The sequence below is a fragment of the Camelus ferus genome, chromosome 1, assembly GCF_009834535.1.
Source record: "Camelus ferus isolate YT-003-E chromosome 1, BCGSAC_Cfer_1.0, whole genome shotgun sequence".
Taxonomy (NCBI): Eukaryota; Metazoa; Chordata; class Mammalia; order Artiodactyla; family Camelidae; genus Camelus; species Camelus ferus.
Genome location: NC_045696.1, coordinates 94,905,852 through 94,924,114, shown reverse-complemented (window position 1 = coordinate 94,924,114; position 18,263 = coordinate 94,905,852). Strand labels below are relative to the sequence as shown.

At 40.3% G+C, this 18,263-nt stretch overlaps 1 protein-coding gene across 5 annotated transcripts; it reads left to right on the top strand.

Annotated features, from left to right (window-relative positions):
- Positions 1–9,353: 9,353 nt before the first annotated feature.
- On the top strand, positions 9,354–15,634 carry P2RY1 (purinergic receptor P2Y1). Of its 5 annotated transcripts, none has more exons than XR_004322338.1 (3): positions 9,354–11,534; positions 13,303–13,395; positions 14,055–15,634. XR_004322338.1 is itself a non-coding variant. In XM_006177998.3 (2 exons), the coding sequence occupies exon 1, from the start codon at positions 9,996–9,998 to the stop codon at positions 11,118–11,120; it is 1,125 nt and encodes a 374-aa protein (XP_006178060.1). In that variant the 5' UTR covers positions 9,856–9,995; the 3' UTR covers positions 11,121–11,158; positions 13,303–15,634. The 5 variants fall into 5 exon arrangements, 1 of the variants encoding a protein (XP_006178060.1); XR_001365086.2 differs by having other exon boundaries at positions 9,856–11,158; XR_004322337.1 differs by having other exon boundaries at positions 9,856–11,158; positions 13,303–13,942.
- The last annotated feature ends 2,629 nt before the right edge of the window (positions 15,635–18,263 follow it).

Genomic DNA, 18,263 nt, shown 5'->3' with positions numbered 1-18,263 from the left:
AAACCAGGCTCCCTTTGCCCCTTTATGGGACATCCCTGTATTTTATGTATCAAGCCCTCCGTTATTCTGTCAGTCTTTCCTGCTTAGTAGCATCAGAAAACTATTTATCTAATTTTTTTTCTTTATCCTTTCAACAGGTAGTATCCTGTCACCATTAAGAAAAAAGAAAGAAATGGTAAGATATGGATATACACATATACATATATCCTGGCAGGAAGGCAGGACACAACCATGAAGGACCCTGGTTTAAAACTAAGTATAAATACATATTCACATGAATATATTTAAAAGGAAAAATCTCTGGATGAGTAGACATTAATATTGTTTGTGCCAGGGTATAGAATTTTCCATCTGTTTTTCTGTGTGTGAGTGCATGTATATATATTTATATGTGACTTACCTGCAGTCCATTTTCTTCTCACAATAATCCTGTTCTTGAGTAATTAGTTGAGTAATTTTCGTTAGAAATATAGGTGAGTCATTTTATTTCATCATATTTGCTGTTCCAATAAGCCAGCCATAAAGGAGACGAGTCAGCTCAGGCAGTCTGCTGGAGGAATTCGGCTGAGGGCATTAACCTAGAAAGTTTCGTCTCTAAAAATGCCATCACGTCTTCGCTTCTTGAATGTTGAAGTCTGATTACTATTAAATTCTTTCTTTCTTCAGTGCTGACACCTTGGCATTAGCCATATATTTTTTCAATCACATTTTAAATTATCCACCTGATAATCAACAGTCTTTCTTTAACTTCCCTGTCTGAAGAGGCACAAGTCCTCCTTCCTTCATTTTCAGTCCTGCTCCTCTTTATAATACACACATTCTCACACACATTTATGTGTGTGTTTATGTGTACACACACACATGTGCTTTTCATTTCAGAGTATTATATAATCAATCTTCTGAGGCTTAACATTTTTCTCACTATAGATCATAACTTTAAGTTCTGCATTATCTAGACTGGTAGGAAGTTTATAAAATGTTAAAGGTTTCTTTGATGACCAACTTTTACCACTGACTCCTTGCTCCCCCTCCCCCTCCTCCTTCTTTTTTGCCTCTCCTCATTGCCTGAAGATTTATACCTTATTTCTTCCTGTATCTCCTCACATATCACCATAGACCCGATTCCTCATTTTCCAATTTCCCCATATAACCTTTTTTATACTTATTATGTTTAACATTGTATATTTACATCTTTGAGATGTTGTATTCATTTCCTTCAGTGTTTCCCTCCACGAGAAAGAAGCAGTGGGTTCCCTTCCCTTCCTCATATGAGGAAGTTCCTCTAAGAACTTCTAACCGAAGTGAACTTTTCAGAGGAGAGTTTGTCTCCTTTCCTCATATTCCAGCTGATTTACAGACCTCGCTCTTGTTCATCGTACCCACCAGGTCTGTTTCCCTTTGCCTTTTCCATCGTGGCCAGAGTAGCGACTGCTATATTTCCCCTTCTGCTCTTGAAATGCCCATCCCATGACCTTTCCTTATGGTAGATCCCTGCATCTTTTTCCTGCATTTATGCTGAGCAGATGTTCACAGTTCAGTTCTTTCATTTCCCCTTCTGCTGATTATAATATAGCATATAACACTGCGTTATACTGTAACATACACTATGCTCTTGAGTAAATACTATAAAGATGACCTTCATCCCTGGTACAACTATATAGAAATTTTTCCTTCCCCCTCTTTTTTTTTTTTTTTTTCCACTAATGAAGGCCCTTATCCTCCATTCCTAAACCATTTTTCCTTACTCACTGAGCACTAAATTCATGACTTTGTGAAGTCTATCTCTGGCCTGTCCCTGAGGATCCCCATGCTGGTGGTGATCTTTGCCTATCTCTAAATGAGAAGTACTGGATTGGTTGTCAGGCTCAGACCCCCTTGCCACAGCTGCCCTTCACACATACGCTTCCAACCCAAACCCTGACCAGTCTTCCACTTTCACAGAGATGATATCTAATCTAACCTCTCATGGTATCTTACCAAAGTAAATTATAACATATCCTACAGCCAAAATTTCATGCCTGAGAAGGAGCAGAGCTGTTAACCATGATGGATTAACGTCACACACCACAGTTTTTCCAGGCTTACTTTTCACTTTCTCCTGAGGCATTCATCCTCTCCACCAAATTCGATTTCTCTGCTGCTCTGAGGCTCACGTCAAACTCCTGATTTCCAGAGACTCAAATGACTGTAAATATGTCCCCTGGGTTCCTCTCAACTGAATTAATAATTAGGGTCCCAGGAGCAATGACCATGCCTTGGGCTGGTTTCCACGATGGAAGCAGAACCTCATAATTTATCTTTGATTGAAGGAAGACTTCCATTTTCCTAGCAGGAATGCAAAGATTTTTTTCTTTCTTCATTTCGTCCTTTCCCCAAATGCCCTCAGAGAAGACAAAATAGAAAAGACAACAGGATTTTTCTGCCTTCTGCCTCCTTAGTTCATTCATTCCGCTCAGTTTTTCCATCTGTTCTGCAGATCTCCACTTGGGTGCTCTCATCAGTAGCTAGTTCTCACCAACTTCCTTGACAAAGCAGAGGTCCTCAGGGCCTGCCCTCACCCATCTTGGAGCACTGTTTTCTCCACCAGCCTCTGAAAGGTCCCAGGCACAATCCTCCGGCCTCGATACTTTAGAGTCTGCCTGTCACAATTACATAACTGAAACCCTTGTTCTCCTCTTCTCCCCCCACCACCCACCAATCACATCCATGGCTGTACTGCCTTCTACACCAGAGGTGATAACAATTTCACTCCCTGCCCCCATATTCCCTCCTAAGAGAAGTAGCCTAGCCTTCTCTGGTTTATTCTTGGGGTCTGTCACTCAGCCCTGGAGGAAAGCTCTGATCACTTGGCTCACCCTCTTCACCTCCAGGCCAAAGTGAACTTGACCACATAGGTCCACATCTTTCCCCAGGAAGTTGTTATTGGAAATCATGCTCACACTTGGAGTTGCTTCATTGAGTCATATCCATGTGGGAAGAGAAAACTGATTAGCAGAGAGAGAGAGAAAGGAAGAGGAGGAAAAAGAGAGGGAGGGAAAGGAGGGAGGGAAAGAAAAGCAAGTGGTTGACCAGAGAAAGGCAGAGGACAGAAACTCTATGTCTTTGGAGAAGTACAGAGATTAGGCAAAACCCCTGACTTTTAAGTTCCTATAATCTCTTCCTTATAAAGCCCAAACTCCTGTACCTTTCCAATAAAGTCACTTTATTTGCCCAACCTGGTATTTATGGATTTGATTTCTTACATTCAAATGCCCCATTATCAAGATACACTCATTAAGGTAAAAATAATGAGAGTATTATAAATAATAATGATGATAATAATAGCTACCATTTATTATGCACTTACTGTGTCCGAGGTACAATCCTAAATACGTTACATACATGATCAGATTCTCACAGCTATCTTTGATACATGAGATATTTGATAAGAACATTGACATGAGACGGGTTTGGCAGTGTGTCTAGTTACACAGGTGTCAAGTGGGCCTAACTGATCTTTGAACCCAGTTCTGTCTTCTTCAAAACCACGTGCTATGAGCTAATACACCAAAAAAGCATTCCATAATAATTTTCAATCAACAACAACAACAACAACAACAACAAAAAAGCATTCCAAACAGTACACAGCACATGTATACCACAGTTCAAGATTGCCAAACCCTTAATGTATTTTAGTCATGGGACAGGAGCAGCTACAGTGTCTTCAAATTGGCATAGCAAAGCGATGTCAAGCAGAAGCATATAAAATTTTGCTACTCAGAGTGTAGTGGTTGGATGAGGAGCCTGGATAAAGGAAACTTGTTACAAATGCAAAGTCTTGGGCTCCATCCCATATCTACAACTGTATTTTAGCAAGAGTCCCCAAGCGATCTGTATGCATAGTCAAGTTTGAGAAACAGTGCTAAAACACTCAAAGTAGATGTTGCTGGTGAGCTAAGATAGTGTTTTACTTAGGCAGTTATTATAAGTATAACACAGCCTCTAAGATAAATATTCAGCTGCAGTATCAGGTGTCTAGAACTAAAGTTGAAAGATGAAAATCGTAACTAATGTAAGGTTCTGAGGTTCTGCTAAACCCTGTCATGGAAAAAAGCTGCTAAGGAGTAACTGATTATTTCTCCATCTGAAACATTACCTATTTGGGTTCTCTGTCAACTCTGAATAACTGTTTCTATATTGGATTTTACTTTATTCCATTTTATTGTTTTTATCGTTTTTAGAGAACAAGGGGTGGGTCTATTTCACTTTAGTGTGTTGGCTTCTTGGGGGCTTTCTTTGGCCACCCAGGTCTCCTCCCAGCAGAGTGTCCAAAGGTGGGCTTGTTGTAAGAAAACCCTCTGGGATTAGCCCACCCTTCCAGCCTTTCTACAAGAATCTCAAAGTTATAAAAATGGACACAATGCTCATGTTTAAAGTTGGCTCACACTTTGAGTGCCACTGGTGAAAACTTACCGACTTTTCAGAAAGCCAAATTCCAAAATCTGAAATGTGAGTGACAATAACTGCTATTAACTTTAATCTTGAAAAATGTGAAACATTCAGGACATAACTGAGATCAACATCCCAGGAGTCGGCTGATGGAAGATGAGACTTAACGTGAGGAAAACAGGTATTTCTTTATTTTTACATATGATTTTCTTTTACCTATTTGGAATTTAGCTTAGGTACTCAAAATATGGATGTACCAGAAGTCAACAAATTGTTTATGGTGGCTACAATAGTGATGACAAATAAAACTCAAATAATGTCATATTCTTGTCCTTTGTGCTACCATGGAAACCCTCCATGGGTCCATGACTGTGGTGTAAGATCTTGGATATAGGTAACTGGTTCTAAAGGTATTTTTGCACAACCAGGCTTTACAAACATTTATTTCCCTATCTTCTGAAAAAGTTAAGTGTATAAAGAAACTGGAGAAGAATTGGAATGTAATACAGCATTGCCAATCTGTTATCAGTAAATGTTGTGAAACATGTCTTTGTGAAACCAGAGAGGTCAGATACAAAGAGAGCAAAGGGAATATTTATCAGATAATAATAATTAGAGAAAGACTACAAGCTAGGACTGGTGTCTTTGATTCTGGGTTTAACAAAAATTCTTTTAAAAATATTATGAAGTGCCCAAGACTAGGAACGAAGGCTTCATGTGGATGATGATAAGGAAAGTAAATATTAAAAAGGGTAATACAAGGAAGCAGTTCACTAGAAGATTCTGAACTTTTAGGAGCAAGAAATCTTCTGAAGGATGAAAGAAGATTTAGGCGGACTGGGATTTTACAGGTCCTTGTAAATGAAAGAGCACAGATGGAAAACCTAGCTCAATGTCATCTGCCAAGGGGCAGATCCTCTATAGAAACACTGCTCTGTGACCACAGGACCACACAGCCTGTGCCATCTCACCACCTCCCAGACCCCTCCCCCCACAGCCATCCAGCTTCAAACCTAAATAACTGAACAGCAATGCTCAGTGAGATTTCCTAAATTCTCTGCCCAGTTCTGAGCAAGCACTTTGCTTTCTCTTCTCTCCCCCACACACCTGGAATTTCCCCTCCTGCTTTCCCTCTCCTTCCTCCCTCTCCCTTCCCCTCTCTCTTTCCTCTGCCTCCCTGGTCCTTTCTTCTCCTCTTCCCTCCGCATTCATTCCAACCTTGGAGCATTCAGGCTGTCTCCTATTCTGTGTCCTCTACCCCTGCTGTGATTGCTAATGAAATAAATTTCAGTAAGTCTCCTGATTGGATCCATGACAAGTGCATCATTTATAGGAGCAGCTGGGCCCTCCGCAGCCCAGGACAATCTTTCATCCTTTCTGTGTGCTCCACCTCAGCCCTCTTGCATCTACTTTACCCAGGGTCATAAGCTGTGAATTCCTTAGGTTCTTTCTCCTCTTTCTTTCTCCTCTATTCTTCTTGGGGAATAGAAGAGTCTCCTCACTTTCTTAAGGTACATCTCAGAAGTTATCACATCTTAGTTGTTACACTTAGAGGGATCTCTCAAAGGATTCCCTAATCTCCAAATCAGGGTCTCATCCTCTCTCCCCGCAGAATCCTAACGGTTGCCCACCCATTGGCTTTCCCTTCTTTCCCACTGCTACCTGATTTAGGTTTAGCATTTGTAGTATTATGTTTATTTAATCAAATTTCACGTTTCTTTGTCTCAACTTTAAAGTTGGGAGATTTTACACTTTATGTTTATCAGAAGTTTTCTTTTTCTTTTTTTATGTTGTGGCCCTCAATTAGAATTTTTTCAATAATCTTTCCTCCCTCAATGAGTGCTGGATTTTCTGTGACTTTAAGAAAGGTGAAAGTAGTCCATTCCTCAAGATGGCTTATTAGAATCTTTGTAAACACAAAAAGGACAGCCTTTTTATTTCTGAGTCTGAAACTGAACGGATCTGACTTCCCCAGAATTGCCTGTCCTTCTCAAATTATATATAAATTGTTGGTTATTTTTTAAAAGCCTAAGTAGAGCAGAACATTTGGGAAGCTTCTGAAATACTCTTTGACTCAGTACCTTCAAGATCTGGTTTAAAATTTTCTTGATAGAAGGTTTCTGGGAGTAACACTTTCTATACTCAACCTTTTTTAGTAGTGGCCACTAACAGTTAATTTTCCAATCAATGCCCTGTACTATTGTGTATTTCATCATATAATAGTGGTTAAATATACAGCTTTAGGGAGAAATGGCTGACGTTTAAATCCCAATTTCTACTGTGTGACTATGGATGAATTACTTAAACTCTCTGTGCCTTTGTTTAACCACTTATAAAATAGGGATACAATTGTCAACTATCATAGGATATTTTAAGGATTAAAGGACTCAGTACAGTGCTAAGTATACAGGAAAGGCTTATTATTATTGCTACTGTTATATGTTATTATTATGGTTAACTTTGCACATTCTTTGCATTTCCAATTATATTGTTAGTCTTTTAAAATCAGGCATTTACATCATTGATCAAATAAAAAATAAATTAATACAAAATGTTTGAGGTAAGTCACTTAAAGATATGAAACATATTCTTTTCATACCTTTAAAGCATTTGTAATTGGTATTCAAGCATCAATAAATACTGATATGTTATTGGGTTTTAGATGGTGTTTTATTTTTTCCTTTATTAAATCTAGTTCAATGTATTACAAATAGAAAGTTAACAAAGTCAACAAAAGAATAACTGAATACATACAAGTCATTCCCAAAAGGCACAACTTTGATTTAAAATATAATTTAAACATATTATAAATCTGCAATTAAATATGTGGAATGTAAAAGCAGTGTTTATAAAATTTACCTTTTCAATATTATTTTAAAAGGTCTGTGGTGCACTTAGGACAACAACCTCCTCCAAATTCCTTCTAGAGTGTCAAGTTTTCTGAAAGTACTTAATGGCATCTGGACCAAGCATACATTTCAAAACACTCACATTATGAGTTAATACATTTGCAAAAGACTTCTGAATGAGGTTACATATTGCTTATGTTGCAAATGAAAAATGCAAAGGAGTGAGGAGTTAGGACCTACTGAGTACCAACAGAACTCAATGTTTTTCTCTGCTTCCCTCTCTCTCTTAATAGACAATCATCCTAGTCAATACCATTCTAATCAAACAATATGTTAATGTTTCATGTTAAGGCTCAGAATTACAGAATCATATATGAAAGAAAAAATCAAATTCAACTCCCTTATTTTATAGATGAGAAAACTGAGGCCTGTAGCATTCATCTCAATTTAGACTGTATCAAAACAATAATACTGATGCCCTTGAGTTATGTACTCCATTTTTATCACTGCTTTTCATGCTGTTCAACTGACTACAACTCAAAATACTAGTGAGCTCACCATGCCATGTGTTTGGATTTGGTCCTTTCTCCATCTGTCTCTCGAAAGGACTGTCTGGGTCTTGTGGGGAATTTTTTCTTTGTGGGATCAAGGCCAGGAGCTGGTGGTTTTGAGTATTTTTTAAGAGAAGAGTATCATGTAACATCCGAGACTAGAAAGCCTCTTTATAGCATATATTCTACAGATATTTTCTTTTTGGATTTTTTCCTTCAAAGAGAAAAGTCTTTGTGACTATTTCACATAAAACATATTGTTAATCAGTAAACTGTCAAAAATCGCTCGATTCCATCCCTGTGTGGGCCCATTTAAACATGTCCCTCAACAACTAATAATTCATTTAGTTCCCAACCAAACTTACTCAGCTACAATTTTGAAATGAATTTTTCAATAAACGTAGTATTAAAGGAAGTCCCAACCAATATTGTTAGGGTACTTATCAGAGATCATTGTGACTAATCTCTTTAACTTAAAGAAATAGGATTGGTAATAAACTTCCCAAACTATACCTTAATCACTTTGGAGCTGAAATTGCCTTTACATCTTTCTATATAAGTTATATTTAATATTCAAGTTATTTCCCGAACAATATGTTGTTTTGTTGTTGTTGTTGTTATTATTATTATTTTACTGCAGCCTCTGATCTTTTTTTTTTTTTTTTTTTAGCCTCTTATCTTTAGTTAATGTACCAGACAGGAAGATTTGGAGACCCTGCACTGTAGGTAGATGGTAGATAACAAGTTAAATTGTGCTGACGCAATGTGAAGTATCGCCTAACAATATTTCTAAAAAGTCCATTCAGAAATTCTCACGTTGATGTCATCAATGATGTCGGTTTATTAGCATTTGATTAAGAAAAAACAATACTGAAATAAAAAGGAAAAAGCAACCTAGAAGGGCAGAAAGGCTCTCCCGATCTCCCTCCCCACCCTCTCTCCTTTGAAAGCTTCCTGGGAGTAGCAGGTTCCTGCCAACTGCCAGGAATGCAGTCCCGGTGAAGCGCGGCGCACAGAGCCGCAGGGCGTTCCCAGCTGGGGACTGCTGGCTCCTTGGAACCTGCGAACACCTGGCGCGGTCCTCGAGGGCCCTAGTGACTTCAGTCTCATTCTGATCAGCTCCAGGGTAGTAGGCAGAAGACTCTGAACGGTGAGAGGGGTTTCCTGCGTGTCAGCAACTTCACTTTGTCGAGACAGCTGGCGGAAGAGCGAAGGAACGCTCGCGGGCCAATCGCTCCCCAGCAGCCAAACATGATCGCGAACAAGCGTGCCCCTCGCCCTTGCCGCGGACTCCGGTAGCGGCAGCGGGGCAAAAGCGGATCGCGCCGGGCCACGGTGAAGATCGGCTCCCCAGAAGACGCCTCCGGCTGGAGGTGAACACCCTGGGGAGCGTGGGCTGGCAGCCCGGCGGTCTTGGCGGAGGCACGCCCCTCGCCTCCCCGCGGAGGGCGGACTTGCCCGGGTGTCCAAACTCCGCCCACCCTCGCGGGGAGCCCGGCTCGCCCTCCCGCAGCCTGCACTCAGGACTGAGCAGAGCTCTAGAAGGGCCTGCGAGCTCACACAGACGGCGAACCGGACGCGACCCAGAAGCGCACGAGTCTGCGGCCATGCGCGCTCCGATGGCCCCCAGAGGCTGAGCGCAGGGTGGGTGGAGGCAGCGGCGCGGGCCCCAGAGCCGACCTGCTGTCTTGCACGGTAGGGAGAAGGAAGATGCCCAAACGAAGTTGATCTTGGGGGAAGGAGGCTGGGGCGCGCCCTCCCCACGCCTGAGCGCAGCGCAGCGAGTTTAGCTCGACCTGGCTGAGCCCCTGGCGCGCTCTCCAGCGCGAACCCGCGGCCCCTCGGGAAAGCGCAGTCGGAAAGTTGTCGGCGCCGGTGTCCTGAGCGCCCTGTTGTGTAACCTCGGCGCTGCCAGCCGGACCGGGAAGTTGCTGGTTATCCGGCCAGCCCGGTTCGGTCGCGGCCGGGGGTGGCTTTCATGGCCCGCGGCGAACGCGGGGCCGGAGACGGCGTGGGCGAGTCCCCGCGCGCCCCCTCCCGCAGGGATCCTCGGCTCCCGCTTCAGTCCGCTCGCCCGCCTTTCCGATGCTCGCTGCGCCCTTCGCCGCCGCCGCCCTCTCGCCGCCGCTTGCCCCTTGGAGCCGCCGCTTAAGTCGGGGAGGAGAGAATGACCGAGGTGCTGTGGCCGGCGGTCCCCAACGGGACGGACGCTGCCTTCTTGGCCGGCCCGGGCTCGCCCTGGGGGAACAGCACAGTCGCCTCTACCGCCGCCGTCGCCGCCGGCCCGTACAAATGCGCACTGACCAAGACAGGCTTCCAGTTCTACTACCTGCCGACTGTCTACATCTTGGTGTTCATTATCGGCTTCCTGGGCAACAGCGTGGCCATCTGGATGTTCGTCTTCCACATGAAGCCGTGGAGCGGAATCTCCGTGTACATGTTCAACTTGGCCCTGGCCGACTTCTTGTACGTGCTGACCCTGCCAGCGCTCATCTTCTACTATTTCAATAAGACAGACTGGATTTTCGGGGATGCCATGTGCAAGCTGCAGAGGTTCATCTTCCACGTGAACCTGTATGGCAGCATCTTGTTTCTAACCTGCATCAGCGCGCACCGGTACAGCGGGGTGGTGTACCCGCTCAAGTCCCTGGGCCGGCTCAAGAAGAAGAACGCGGTCTACATCAGCGTGCTGGTGTGGCTTATCGTGGTGGTGGTGATCTCCCCCATCCTCTTCTACTCGGGCACCGGGATCCGGAAAAACAAAACCATCACCTGCTATGACACCACCTCAGATGAGTACCTACGAAGTTATTTCATCTACAGCATGTGCACGACCGTGGCCATGTTCTGTGTCCCCTTGGTGCTGATTTTGGGCTGTTACGGATTAATTGTGAGAGCTTTGATTTACAAAGACCTGGACAACTCGCCTCTGAGAAGGAAATCCATTTACCTGGTGATTATTGTACTGACTGTTTTTGCTGTGTCTTACATCCCTTTCCATGTGATGAAAACAATGAATTTGAGGGCCCGGCTGGATTTTCAGGCCCCAGGAATGTGTGCTTTCAATGACAGGGTTTATGCCACTTATCAGGTGACAAGAGGTCTAGCAAGTCTCAACAGCTGTGTGGACCCCATTCTCTATTTCTTGGCAGGAGATACTTTCAGAAGGAGACTCTCCCGAGCCACCAGGAAAGCTTCCAGAAGAAGTGAGGCAAATTTGCAATCCAAGAGTGAAGACATGACCCTCAATATTTTATCCGAGTTCAAGCAGAATGGAGATACAAGCTTGTGAAGAGGCCAGAATCCCCAAACACCCACTTTTGTAACATGGTAGGATGCTAAATAGAGCCGAGTGCTTTTTTCCCCTTTTATTTAAGTTTCTAGTAAGTTTAGAAAAAATTCAAACTAAGAAAGCAGTAAGTCAAAAAAAAAAAAAAATAGAACTGGAAATGCCTACACCCACACTTAGCTTGTTTGGGTTTGCTTTCAAGGACTTCCTTCTTTCTAACCAGGAGTATGTAAAATAAAATAATATCCTACTTAAACATTTACTTTCTCTTCTGCCTTTAAAATTTACAAGCTCTTCTGTTTAAAGTGCACATGAGTACTGGAACTATTTTGATATTAATACTTTCTCCAAGAAAACTGACCACCTGCAACATGAATTTGTGATTCGTCTCGTCTTTCATGTTTTGAATAATCTGAGGTGGGAACAAACTGAAACTCCACATTATCAAATTAGTGGAGTACAGCAAAACACTAAACTCGGTTCATTCAGTATCAGATGAACAGATTTTAGCTGAGTGTCTTTTTTGGTCCTGTAAGTATAGGTGGTGGCTGGCTGAGTTTCTTTGGAGAATTGAATGGAGAAGTAAAGTCAATGAATTTAAAAGCCTAAAAAAGTGATGGTTTCCCAGTTATTTCTAGAAAACTGCTCACTCTATGTCGGGTGCTAATTGTTTGGTGGTGGAATCCTGCATACATTATCTTACAAGTAAAATACCTTCAAAATAATCAGAGTGCATGTACTTTCCTTGTAAACACCATGAACTCTGTGTAAGATTTCCTGTGATAAAGAGCATTTACTTGCACCACTGCTGTGCAGTGGCCTTAGCAGCGTGATTGTGTTCCAGGACAAATGCTCACTTAACATCTGTAAAAACAATTTTAAAAATCACAGATAAATTACAGACCAAAGTTTATTAACTGTTAGCAAGTTGAGGGAGAGTGGCTGAAAGTCATCCCTAATGCATCACCTGCAAGCATAATCTCACGTGTATAAGGCAATGGGGAGGGGGGAGAAGCCATTTTTAAAATGAAGACTTTAGTTTAAATTAATCATGGTGTGAAGGCTCTTTTTTTGCTTCTTCCAAATGCTGGAAAACAGTAAGTGGAAATATAAAAAGGAGGCAGAATTTGTATGGGCTGCGCTGATAGAACGACATACTATGATGCTTTCCTGGATCTTACACCCTCATATCTGAAGGAAAAAGACTCCAAATATATGGGAAAGGGAAATATGAAGAATTAAATTTAAGTACTTGAAGTACCACAGCACTAAAAAGTAAGGTGGAGAAGCTGCTAATCAAACTAGTAATAGTTTAAGAGAAGACTCCCCGTCAGTGTCTTCTTTTATATTTTCTGTCTGCCAGGAGGTAACGACAGATCTGTAAAATACTCCAGTACCTTTAATAATAAATTTTAATGAATACTGAATTGCATTTCTAGGCCTTGAAATGATCAAATTGTATATAATGCAGAATAATGTGGTACAGTAACACAATTTACAACACCAAATAAATCAACCCAATGTCAAAGGAATTTTTAATTGTGAAGACATGCCAACAAAGCCAACATCAGAGTCTGCAACTGATGGTGGAATAACTTGTTTGAAAGCACTTCATATGTAAAGCAATTTGGGGCTGTGTCTCAAGGTGTTAACCTTAGTGCCCTGTGGGACATGGCGACAGGGAAGTCAGAGCTGGGATCCAGTACTTGGCTGTTCCTGGGTGGAGTGTAGACTTGTGAGACCTTCAATTTTTCCCTAGACTTGCTTCATTTTACTCAGCCTTTGGCCACTAGGTCCAATGAAGAAAAGCTGTTAAACTTCCTAAGGCATGGTAGTTTGTCACATGTTCAGTGTCACTGCACAGAATTATAGAAACAAAATCAAGAAGAAACCTGTTAGATGTCCTACCTATATCTCCTTGTTTTGAGGAAAGAGAAGTTTGAGCTAGGTTCTCATCTGGTTAGAGTCCTACAGTGTTGTCTGTTGTGGAATCCTATAAGAAAAAGACTAAGATATGTTATGAATGTATTACCCCATCAAACGTCATCAAACGTCAACAAGGGTAATAACACTAAATTGGCCAAAATGGAAATGCCAAAGCTTACAACGTCCTTGAATGTGCAGGCTAATGGTACATATTTCTATAATATTTTCCCACCATTTACTTTAGTGTTCTTCCTTTTAGGTCTGAGGATGCCAGCCTGGTTTACAGTATGTGTTAAGTACATTGTTTCAGCTTCCAGAGAACCTTCTTTTGGAGTTTGGATCCAATGTGGAGGTGGGCAGTGACTAGAAATGCCCTTTTACTTCTTGGTGTGCTTTTTCCAGAGTGTTTCTTCTTTAGCTTCATATATCACATAGTGGACAATGATGACATGCAGATGCATGCCAAACAGTTACAAGAACGACCAACTCCTTCTAGGCACAAATAGGTCTCTGGGATGAGTCTGCTAATGGTGAAAACATACAGAGGGTCAAGATGATCTATTGGCTGAAAATCTGATTCATGACATAGGATGTAAGTAGGTATATTAATAATAAACGTAGAAATCTACTGGCATGTTGATAAAAGAAGAACTAAAGTTATAGAACCTATCAGTTAACTAAATTACACACTACAAAACTGTTTGACTGCTGAGATCAAGGTATTTTATGGCTCATCCGCTGGCATCTTTGACTCTTTGCACATCAGTGTGTGTTTGCATGGACACAATAAAAAGACAAACCAAGAAGAGATACAGCATGAGAGTGGGATTTGGAGTTAAAACCATAACACTGTCACTCGGCCAGCTGTGGAACTCTTGACCCTATCAAGACCACTCTCTGTAAGTTAAAAGGGTTGGATGACATCCAGCTGTTGAAGCCTTAGGGAATGTGGTGAAGCATTAAAACTACAGGCAGCCAGAGGTGCATGAAATCTGCTATTGTATTTTCCAGGGTTCTTCAGTTCCAGTCTTTGGCTGAAAATTCGTACAAAGTTCACCAACTGTGATATGGCTATGAAATGTAAGTTTTCTCAGTCTCCTTGGGGCAGTGCACTTATACTGCCTTTGGAAACAAGAGATGTCAGTGCTTACAGCAGCTGGAATTGGACTAGTGACAATAAAGATGTGTAACTAGTTAGAGATATAGTGAAGCTTTAACTTTGCTGGTCAAATTGTAACTATTATGATAGTATTTATTGATGAAGCTCATAGTCCTTCAGTTGTACAGACTGAAAAACTTTCTTGAAAGATCCAACATACCAATGTAAATTATATTTATTACAATGTATAATATTAATATGTCACACTGGTGTATTTTACATAATATATGATACATAATAGAGTTCCTGTATATTATGATGCTTTTCAAATATCAGTATCTTGAAATGTTTAAGTCTTCAGATTTTTTAATCTAATCTTTTTTTGTGATATAAGTGATTAATTTTCTCTAGAAATGCTTTTGCACGTTTATCTTTTTATTTAGGGTGCTTTCTATATAGACACAAGTTGGTGTCAAACTGTCATAAAATCGATAGTAAATACAAAAATGTATTGTCTACATTTTATATAATATTATAGAAAAGTCTGTATTGTCTTTTCAACATGCTTAAAATTGTGTCCCCAAATACAGTCAGAGTTTCCCATTTCCAAATGCAAAAGGCTTGTCCTAAACTCAGAGTAGCTGTTTTAGAAGTCTGGTGGGATGGACATTGCAGATACAACATTAGAATTTAAGGAAATACTTCAGGGAGATGGGGAGAGAAAGAGGCAGCTGGTGTAATCAGTTACTGTGTTCAATTCTGCTTCAATGCTTATGTTACCGTTTCTTCTTAAGATGAAATAGTGTAATCTTAATTTCTTTGAGATGGAGTTTCTAAGTAACACACTACCAGCAATCCAACACTGCTAACTTTAATGTTTTCTTTGTACATTTGATAACTTTAGGTCCAAGTTTTACAGTGATAACTGTGTATTATTTGGCTGCTGAATCCTGTTAAAAATTTTTAATTCTGTTGTACACTGCATTATAGACATCATTACAAATTAATACGAAGGGGAATATATGTTACATATCAAAAATTGTGAATTTGAATTCTGGTATGTTTTAGTGATTTTGAAAAAATGTTTATTTTTATATTATCTGTGATTTTCATGGTGGATCATTGAACTAGATTTCTTTGTGATTAATAGTGCCATTGAATGAGCAGTATGGAAACAGTGTTACTTGACATTTTGAGCTTTCTCAGGTTTATCTACATCAATGGTATAGTTTAACAAATTTCAGACTAATTGTGCATAATTGTATTATAAAAGGAATGTACATTTCCTATAAGTTTGCATGCAGGAATCTGTAACTTCTAGTGTGTGAGTGTGTGTGTGTGTGTGTGTGTGTGTGTGTGTCTAAGGCATGGCAGCCAACTTTGTATCTGCTATTGAAAATAACAGCAGAGCTTTGATATAATCATGGTCATTAGAATTGTAGCTATCATAGATAATTAAAACTGAAAAAACTCAATAAAACTCTGAAATGCAGTCTGATGGCTTCTATGTTATTATAGAATTAATTGTTACAAATTTCCTCAAATTTTGACATGTACTGTTACACCAACTGGCAAAAACTACTGGAGGTACTGAATTAGCACAGGCATCTCAATGTGTAGCCTGGACTGTAAAATGTGAAGTGTTAGATAGTGCAAGATAATTGATAAGATCATCATTATTTGATATTTAATTATTAGGAACTTAATTCTTAGAGGAAAATATGGAACACAATCTTAATACGTATTTCTCATACTAGTGTTCTGTGTGTAAAACGTTAGCTATAATCTTTGCTCCACTAATTTTTAATCCACGGAGGTAGTCATTCTAATAATCCTTTGTGGTTTCTGTTTATCTATTAGCCTACGTTGCCTGCTTCTCTCAAGTTTATTAAAAAATATATATATAAATACACGGTGCTGTGCAGTGCAAAGTGTACATGGAATGGACACATGCTTAAAGCACTTCTACCCTTTCCCCCTCAGTGGCAAAGGTAAGTGCACAATGGTCCCACATTGGATTTTTTGGTTGTCTACTGAGATAGGTACTCTATCCAGAATCCTGTGGATGGAAAAATGCATATCTCTTGCAGCCCCTAAGATACGTGTCAGTTTTAATTCTTTAATTGGCTGTACTATCCAGACTTCACCAATCAGGAACACTTTCTTATTAACATCAGCTTTGGTAGAGGTTTGTGGCTGTACATGTATGTACCTGTGTGTGTATGTTTATTTAGTGCATACACAGAAATTATACAGATAATTATCTTTCTTATTTAAGAAGAATTTACCATAAAGCTTTGAGCACCTTGTGATTTTCAAAATCACTTTGGCATTACAGTCTAAGAAACTTCTCTCTAAATATACTGTGTTTAAATTCCCTCTTTACTTTAATGAACTGGAAAGTTTATATTTTCTTTTCAGAAGGTTTAGAATTTTGCCTAAATATGGTCAGAGTTTACATTTCCAAATGCAAAAAGCATGTCCTAAATTCAAAGTAGATCTGTTGTGATTTAGAAGTCTGATGGATGGGCCATTAAACATACAACATACGTCATGAGAAATCTGTGTTAATATTAATACTGTGCTTACTTGCTTTAGCCCTGTGGGGTTATACGGCTTTGGGGTGGAACTTGGGGACTAACATCCCCAGCCAGCAGGGTTTCTGGGATTGATGATCCAAACAACAGCTGTGGATGGAGTCAGGCCCCTGGGCTGAGCAGCTGACAGCACTGCAGCCCCTTGGAAATGGATGTGGGTAAGGGGGTGGGGGATGAGAGACACATGGGAGCAGTCAGTACTGCATGGAGGGGGAAAATGCACCATCTTCCCTGATTACCAGATGAGGGGAGATCACCTGCATGAAGGTGGAAACTCCTTGATGATTAGGTTAAAACTGAAAGAGATCTTGGAGATGTTCCAATTCCATTACCTCAGTTTGCTCATGAGAGTAACGTTTTCATGTTCAAAGGAAGAACTAGCAAAGAACTGAGGGTTCTCACTTCTACTAGAATATTCCTCCTACATCCCAGAGATCTTCAAACTGTAGATCTTGACCCATCAGTGGGTCTGGTTATGATACGTGCTCGTTTACATAATGAAGCAGAATAGATCAGAGTCCCTAATTCAGTGAATAAGACTGTGATTTTTAACTCCAGACACACATACACACACACACTCATACACAAAACACATGTATGTACTTACATCCTGGGTCACAGTGGACATTTGATTTCTTACTGAGGATCTGGTCAAAAATTCAAAACTACACTATACTCATCAGAGTAGGCATGGAGTTATGGAATAGGGCATGAGAGATTATTTTTCAAAACTATTTTTAAATAAACACAAAGAATCTTAGTTGTTAATTTTGTTACATGCATTCTTTTTTTTTTTAATTATCTTCTTCTGAAGATTTCATTTAGAATTCCCAAACAAATTATTAAGGCAGGATGTAGATGACATCTAAGGGTGGTTATTTGCAGTTAAGGATAGTGTAACTGAAACTGAGATTTATGTAAACTTTGACAGCTTAACTCTTCATACTATCTCCTCTGGTTTGAACAGTTAACAGTAAAATAGCAAATGTCCACTATGTGTAAGAGCACTGGCTTTGAAATAAAAATGCCTTAGGTTTGAATCGATCTTCGCCATTTACTATTTGTGTAGCCTGGGCCAGTTACCTAAACCCTCTTGGCTAGGCATAATAATTTGCAGCTCATAGGATGTTGGGAGAATGAAACAAAATAAAACAGGCAAAGCACCTATCATGTAATAAACACTCTGTAAATGGCAGGTATACTGTTCTTGAGGCTGCTAAGGTTTTGCCACTCCATATGCCATTTTGTTGTTGTTATTGCTGTTTCTGTTTTTAATAATACAAGTATTAATATTTCTATTAATAGAGATATTAAAATTTCTGATTCTGTTTCATGCCGTGGAGGCTTTGTGACAACACACCATGGGATTGAGAGTGGGTCTCCTAGAAATTCACATTATGGGATTGAGTCCATTTAAAATTGCTCTTTTTCACATTAAATATCTGTTGTCAAATAGCAAGCAAGTATTCAACTTTTTGATGCTTTGTACGATGACATTCGCTGTGTGGGACAAATAGATATAAG

Coding starts and splice junctions, on each gene's coding strand:
- P2RY1 (XM_006177998.3), top strand. CDS start 9,996: ATGACCGAGGTGCTGTGGCCGGCGGTCCCCAACGGGACGGACGCTGCC.